This window comes from Salmo salar, chromosome 02 (assembly GCF_965601325.2).
Source record: "Salmo salar chromosome 02, fSalSal1, whole genome shotgun sequence".
Lineage (NCBI taxonomy): Eukaryota > Metazoa > Chordata > Actinopteri > Salmoniformes > Salmonidae > Salmo > Salmo salar.
Genome location: NC_138292.1, coordinates 86,254,937 through 86,263,470, shown reverse-complemented (window position 1 = coordinate 86,263,470; position 8,534 = coordinate 86,254,937). Strand labels below are relative to the sequence as shown.

Below are 8,534 nucleotides of genomic sequence, written 5' to 3'. Positions count from 1 at the left end.
ACGCAGCAGAGCCTGACCATTTCCTCACCGTCCTTCTCCTCCAATACGACGTGAGGAGGAACCGCAAAACATTGAGGTTCACACAGGAACTGATGCTGGGGGGGGGGGGGGGGGGTACATTGGTACTACAGCCTGGCTAGCTACACCAGCCTGGCTAGCTACACCAGCAGCAGTAGTTGGTACTACAGCCTGGCTAGCTACACCAGCAGCAGTAGTTGGTACTACAGCCTGGCTAGCTACACCAGCAGCAGTAGTTGGTACTACAGCCTGGCTAGCTACACCAGCAGCAGTAGTTGGTACTACAGCCTGGCTAGCTACATTAGTAGTAGGTATTACAGCCTGGCTAGCTACATTAGTAGTAGGTATTACAGCCTGGCTAGCTACACCAGTAGTCGGTAATATAGCTAAGTTAGCTACACCAGTAGTTGCAGTTTGTATTACAGCTGAGTTAGCTACACCAGTAGTCGTAGTTGGTAATACAGCTGAGTTAACAACTACGACTACTTGTGTAGCTATTACAGCTGAGCTAGCTACATCAGTAGTAGTTGGTTTTACAGGCTGGCTAGCTACATCACTAGTAGTTGTAATTGTAGTTGGTTTTACAGCTGCACTAGCTACACCAGTAGTAGTTTGAACTACAGCCTGGCTAGCTACACCAGTAGTTGGGAATACAGCTGAGCTAGCTTCACCAGTAGTCGTAGTTGGTTTTACAGCTGAGCTAGCTACATCACTAGTAGTAGTAATAGTAGTTGGTATTACAGCTAAGCTAGCTACACCTGTAGTAGTTGGTATTACAGCTGTGCTAGCTACATCACTAGTAGTAATAGTGGTTGGTATTAGAGCCTGGCTAGCTACACCAGTAGTGGTCGGTACTACAGCCTGACGAGCTACATCAGTAGTAGTAGTTGGTATTATAGCCTGGCTAGCTACATTAGTAGTAGGTATTACAGCTCCGTTAGCTACACCAGTAGTAGTTGGTACTACAGCCTGGCTAGCTATATCACTAGTAGTAGTAGTAGTAGTAATTGTAGTTGGTATTACAGCTAAACTAGCTACACTTGTAGTAGTTGGTTTTACAGCTGCACTAGCTACATCACTAGTAGTAATAGTTGGTTTTACAGCTGCGCTAGCTACACCAGTAGTAGTTTGAACTACAGCCTGGCTAGCTACACCAGTAGTTGGGATTACAGCTGAGCTAGCTGCATTAGTAGTAGGTATTACAGCTCCGTTAGCTACACCAGTAGTAGTTGATACTACAGCCTGGCTAGCTACATCACTAGTAGTAGAGTTGTAGTTGGTATTACAGCTAAACTAGCTACACTTGTAGTAGTTGGTTTTACAGCTGCACTAGCTACATCACTAGTAGTAATAGTTGGTATTACAGCTAAGCTAGCTACACCTGTAGTAGTTGGTATTACAGCTGTGCTAGCTACATCACTAGTAGTAATAGTTGGTATTACAGCTAAGCTAGCTACACCTGTAGTAGTTGGTACTACAGCTGTGCTAGCTACACCACTAGTAGTAGTAATAGTAGTTGGTATTACAGCTAAGCTAGCTACACCTGTAGTAATTGGTGTTACAGCCTGGCTAGCTACATCACTAGTAGTAATAGTTGGTATTACAGCTGAGCTAGCTACACCAGTAGTAGTTTGAACTACAGCCTGGCTAGCTACACCAGTAGTTGGGAATACAGCTGAGCTAGCTGCATTAGTAGTAGTAGTTGGTTTTACAGCCTGGCTAGCTACATCACTAGTAGTAATAGTAGTTGGTATTACAGCTAAGCTAGCTACACCTGTAGTAGTTGGTATTACAGCTGTGCTAGCTACATCACTAGTAGTAATAGTTGGTATTACAGCTAAGCTAGCTACACCTGTAGTAGTTGGTACTACAGCTGTGCTAGCTACACCACTAGTAGTAGTAATAGTAGTTGGTATTACAGCTAAGCTAGCTACACCTGTAGTAATTGGTGTTACAGCCTGGCTAGCTACATCACTAGTAGTAATAGTCGGCACGACAGCCTGGCTAGCTTCACCAGTAGTAGTAGTCGGTACTACAGCCTGGCTAGCTACACCAGTAGTAGTAGTCGGTACTACAGCCTGGCTAGCTACACCAGTAGTAGTAGTCGGTACTACAGCCTGGCTAGCTACACCAGTAGTAGTAGTCGGTACTACAGCCTGGCTAGCTACACCAGTAGTAGTAGTCGGTACTACAGCCTGGCTAGCTACACCAGTAGTAGTAGTCGGTACTACAGCCTGGCTAGCTACACCAGTAGTAGTAGTCGGTACTACAGCCTGGCTAGCTACACCAGTAGTAGTAATAATAGCTGTTGTTGTGGCCCTTTACTACACTATGGGCAAACAGGATTAAATTCAGAGCTAAGCAACAGACTATGGGCTAAGAGGATTAAGTCCAGAGCTAGGCCGGTCTAGATAACAGACTATGAGCTAACAGGATTCAGTTTTAGAGCAAGGCTGGTCCAGGTAACCAATTAGCTCACGTTACACCAGTTAACACAAGATCCTACTTCTATGGTAACAGTTGAAGTTACCCATGTTGCCTTCACTACTCATCTACAGCGGTGCCTGGAGTGAGGAGCTATGGGTCCACTTAGGATGATCTATCTAGCGCATTATGGAAACACTGCAAAACAGTATAATAAAATGTGTTCCTTTAAACAATACTTTCACTACAATATAGTAGTAAACAATAGCCATCATAACACTAGTCAAGGGACAAAGGGGAAGAGGGAGGGTAGAGAGATCTGGTTTAGTAAGCTATAAACTCTTCGTCGTTGTCATCATCATCATAGTAGAGGCTGGTAGGTTGGGAGGTTCAGAGGTCACTGTGAAGGGAAGACACAGGGTCTGGTGTGGTGGTGCACGTGCTCACAACAGAACACATAACCTCTTTATTGACAGTTCTGGCAGCGTACAGCAGCAACCAAACACAACCCTGTCGCCACGGGAACCTACCATGCCACACAGTCAGCCCCGTTAGAACCCTGTGATGTCATAATAGATCATTTCAGTGATGTCATAATAGTCTCTGTGATGTCGTAATGCTATCATCATCATCATCATCATCACAACGCTTTTTGTTTTTTTTGTAACTCTGTACCAAACATGATCGTGGATTCAGTAGTCATCATAGTAAATACGTAACACCTAGTTTACAGTTTAGCTTTAAGTAAAAAATTATTGCAAAATAGACAAAATGCATTGCATTTCTAAGTAGTTTGGAGTAAAAATAAAAATAAATTAAAAAAATAAACTTTCTTGAGAGAACAAAGGATCAACTATGTCCAGTCCATATTAAATGTCAGAATAAGATGAGAACAACATTAGGACAGCCAAATATCAGCAATTAACTTCAGTTTGAGAACACTGTTGAACAGGAAGCAAATGATTTACTGATTAACCCCACCCCCCCACACACACACACACAGTCACACACAGGTATCCATACAAATCTGTGCATTAGTCTTACAGTCAATACGGCACAAAGTCATTGCTACAACACCATGTGAAAGAAAAAGCAGAATTCCCCATTCATTTGAGGTAAAGCAGCATAGTAATAACCAGGCATCATCATGCCTGTAGGATTATGAAGCATTGTCTCAACACACAGGGGGGGGCTCTGTACAGTGGCAGGCTAACAACACCACGCTAACCGTTGTTTCAATATGAAATACAATCACAATATAGTTCAGATCCATCAACACATTGAACAACATTAAAAACACATTGAGTTACACAACAGAGAACATCAGTTGGAACCATCAAAACAGAATATTATCACCATGACAACTCAGAGTTAACTGGTGACCAATCAGAACAGAGTTTACACAATATGTTTAACCAAAAAATCAGAGCAGAGATTATAAAAGGAGGACAGAGATAGTAAGGAAATGAGAGTGCTTGTTACATACGGGTCTGGAGGATCCAGCAGCCATGTCAGAACGGTCACTACAAACAAACAGGAAGAAACAAAAAAACATGTCAACAACCACCACAGACATGGACTATAAAACAGAGAGAAGTTGTAGCTTTAGAATAGCTAGGCTGGTTTGACTGGATACTAGTGTGTGGCCGTGTGGAGGTTATTAGGATCAACAGGCGATGGGGGGGGGGGGGGGTTACTACCATACTCATGTCATGCAGATAGACAGGGTCACGATGTCATAGCTACGTACACAATGAACGTTCTGCCTGCTGGTTTGACCCCTCCGATGGGGGTGCGTCTGACGATCACTGATGAATGTTTGGGGATGTGAACCTCCTCATCAGTGTACTCTGTAGAAGCACAAGGTACACAGTATACATCATCAGTACTGTAGTCTATAGAAGCACAAGGTACCAAGTATATATCATCAGTACTGTAGTCTATAATAGCATAAGATACCCAGTATATCATCAGTGCTGTAGTCTATAGAAGCACAAGGTATCCAGTATATATCATCAGTACTGTAGTCTATAGAAGCACAAGATACCCAGTATATATAATCAGTACTGTAGTCTATAGAAGCACAAGGTATCCAGTATATATCATCAGTACTGTAGTCTATAGAAGCACAAGATACCAAGTATATATAATCAGTACTGTAGTCTATAGAAGCACAAGGTATCCAGTATATATCATCAGTACTGTAGTCTATAGAACCACAGGGAATATAATATATAATTAGTAATACATAGTGTTTGGGGATGTGGACATCAAACAAAAATCGGTTAAATTCACATCTTTCTTCCCTATGTAAAAAGTCACCCCAGCCTAAACTCGTAGAGAGATTGGACTCAACATCTCTTCCCCATGAGTTCCTAGAGATTATACATATGCTTTTGTTGATGGGAAAAGTTTTATTTTGGTTCCTCAACAATGAGACACTTGCGTTCAGTCTGCATGGTCAATGCAGCTAATGCAACAATGCTGTTTTCACTTTGCTTCTTAATATAAATCCACTCGCGTTCAAAGATTAACGTTGCACTATTATTTTTACATATACAAACAGCTAGCTTGTCATTTCTTAGCAAGTACGGGCCTAAATGTTGTTAGCCGCTAATGCTAATCTCCTGTTAGCTAATAGATGTACTGAGTTATAGCAAACGTACTTATACCGTCTCGTAATACCTCAAATCAGCATGTTGTTTGTACAACAGTATCGTCTAAATTAAAGAGGTATAAACAAAGCAAGAATATGTTAGCTACATGAAGTAGGTAAGAGAAAACATTCAATGTAGCCCAAGACTATATGTTCCCCTAGAAACACTTAGGTTCCTACCCTGTCACAAGGTCTCCCTCATCAAAAACACTGTATTCAAAGTGCCCACTAACTATAGAATAATCATTATAATTCCAACAGTTGACAAGTGTTTTGCTCTAAATCGCATGTTCAATTGCAACATTTGGTTCAAAATATGACCCATATCGCGCAGCCCTACACGACCGCGTGGAAATGATCTCAAATGAGTGCAGTAAATGCAGAAATGTATGAACAGGCTGAAAATTGTTTTATAATATCAAATTAAAGCAAAAATAAATCAGAATGGAGAAAGACCACACTAGGGTCACGCACTACTCATAAAAGCAAATTTAGCATTTATATAATTACAAATATATATTTTTTTGGGGGGGTCAAATACAGTAATACAATCCAACTTTTGTATCTATATATAGATACTTTTTTAGGCCCATATCGCCGATCCCTACCAGGAAGTACACACCATAAATTGCATAGAATCACTGACATCAGCTCGTTGTAGAACAACCTGTACTACTTAAGAATGCCGGGGGCGCTCTTGGCTAGTTCTTACCTTCACGGGTCTGTGCGTTGGTGATCTGTAGGTCACAGTCGGTGGCTTTGAGGCGCTCTCTGCCCATAATCTGCCGTTTCAGCTCGGCTAGGGTGATGTGCAGCCCGTCAAAGGTCACGGTGTTGTAGTCCAGTTTGGACGAGAATTTATAATGAACACACGACATTCTCACAACTATCACTTAAATCAAACTCAGACAAGGGAAAACAACAAGTTAGTTAAGAATAACAATAACCAGTACTCGATATGATCTGAGACTGAAGGGAAAGCTACCAGTTTAGTCTAAGATAATATCGAAGGGAAAACAGGCAATGAACTAAGAGGAAGTATTCACAGATAGTCCTTGTAGCTGTATACGTCAAAGACACCAAGCTACTAGTAGTGAAAGGCCGGGACACCAGCAAGCAGCGTCTTTAACCTGGTCAGTTCGTTAAGAGTCCGGTAAAACACAAGAAAAGTACAGTTCCAGAAGTGTCCATTACGGTTTTCACGGTTAATACAGTCAGTAGAGTCTCTCGCGGAAACACGGGCCTTGTAGCTGCTGAAAGCAGCGAGGCACCGAGTTCGCGGTTAGGAGTCCATGCGAGGCCGCAAGCTTCGCTCTTCCGCCGTAAATGGCTTAGTCCAAAATCTTCTATCCGTCCGGAAACTGAAAATCAAACGTCCAAAAATAAGTCCTCAAACGATCCTTTTCGGAGTTTCAGTCCACGCAGCAACGATGTTTATCCTTGTATGACCTACGATGAAATTACGAGACAAGGAAATCTGCGGCCTAGGTCAGTGTACCTACCACTCAAAACAAAAACATTACCCGCAGCTAACGTTAGCGTACAGTACTTGGGTAGCTAGTTAACTGGTTAAAAAATGGCCACTGGAAACAACCACTTTAATAACCAGTTAGCTTAGGCTCTTATCCAAAACGACGGTAATTATCTCCTTCCAAACTATAATTTTCGTTGTTTAAATCCATAACATCCATTTCGACGGTCTTTCCGTTGCTCCTCGTTGTCTTCTGAACATCATGGCGGGCCCGGAAACTGGCCTGACAAGAAAACGGAAACGATTCCCCACTCTCTTTACTGTTCATTGGCGGACTACAATCTATAAGGTGCAACCTACTGTGCGAGGTAGTAAAATATCACAAAAAAACGTTTTGGATGAAAATATTCATACTAACTAGCAAAAACAACAACAACAAAAATGATACATACAAATAAATACAATTCACTCTACTTCTGTTAAAATCATAAAGTCAAAACTGATCCCCACAGGTTCAGGAGCATGGGAAGGCGGGGTAGTTCTTCCATAGCAACAAACCACTTGAAGGTCTTCCGTTGTGAATTCTTTCAGGCCCAGAAACTTTTGTTCCGTATCCACAATTGATGTCCAATTTATTTAAAAAAAATGTTGACACATGACCAGTACAGTTATTAACAGTTACAATAAACACCACAAAGCGAAATGTCGGTTTAGACGTTTGGTGACGTGTGCAACATTGTCTGCAGCTAGCGCCCTCTAGTGAGCTGTAGAATGAAGCAATGCGGCCCGAGGAGGTGCGGAATATGGCCATATCGCACGGCTAAGGGCTGTTCTTTAAGAACGACGCAACCTGGATGGCCTGGATACAACCCTTAGCCGTGGTATATTGGCCATATACCACAAACCCCTATTATAAACCCCTATTATGGTTACCAACATAATTAGAGCAGTAAAAATAAATGTTCTTTCATACCCGTGGTATCGGGTCTGATATACCATGGCTGTCAGCCAATAAGCATTCAGGGCTTAAACCACCTAGTTTATAATACACGATAAACCACTACATTGTAGAATAATAGTGAAGACATCCAAACTACCCTTTGCCTTGATGACAGCTCTGCACACTGTTGGTATTTTATCAACCAGCTTCATGAGGTAGTCACCTGGAATACATTTCAATTAACAGGTGTGCCTTGTTAAAAGTTAATTTGGGGAATCTCTTTCCTTCTTAATGTGTTTGAGCCAATCAGTTGTGTTGTGACAAGGTAGGGGTGGTATACAGAAGATAGCCCTATTTGGTAAAAGACCAAGTCCATATTATGGAAAGAACAGCTCAAATAAGCAAAGAGAAACGACAGTCCATCATTACTTTAAGACATAAAGGTCAGTCAATCTGGAAAATGTCAAGAACTTTAAAAGAGCAGTCGCAAAAACCATCAAGCGCTATGATGAAACTGGCTCTCATGAGGACCGCCACAGGAATGGAAGACAGAGAGTTACCTCTACTGCAGAGGATGTTCATTAGAGTTACCAGCCTCCGAAATTGCAGCCCAAATAAATGCTTCACAGAGTTCAAGTAATAGACACATCTCAACATCAACTGTTCAGAGGAGACCAGGTGAATCAGGCTTTCATGGTCGAATTCCTGCAAAGAAACCCCTACTAAAGGACACCAATAAGAAGAAGAGACTTGCTTGGGCCAAGAAATACGAGCAATGGACATTAGACCGGTGGAAATCTGTCCTTTGGTCCGAATTTGAGATTTTTGATTCCAACCACCATGTCTTTGTGAGATGCAGAATAGGTGAACGGATGATCTCCGCATGTGTGGTTCCCACCATGAAGCATGGAGGTGTGATGGTGTGATGGTGACACTAAGTGATTTTACTTAGAATTCAAGGCACAATTAACCATCAAGGCTACCACAGCATTCTGCAGCAATACGCCATCTGGTTTGCACTTGTT

General features: G+C 42.0%; 1 protein-coding gene across 1 annotated transcript; it reads right to left on the bottom strand.

Moving 5' to 3' along the window:
• Positions 1-2,870: 2,870 nt before the first annotated feature.
• LOC100194924 (retinoblastoma binding protein 6) lies at positions 2,871-6,835 on the bottom strand. Its single transcript, NM_001139953.1, is given in 3 exon segments — positions 2,871-3,965; positions 4,193-4,292; positions 5,811-6,835. Coding segments are annotated over 3 exon segments (354 nt in total). The 5' UTR covers positions 5,977-6,835; the 3' UTR covers positions 2,871-3,877.
• Positions 6,836-8,534: the final 1,699 nt, after the last annotated feature.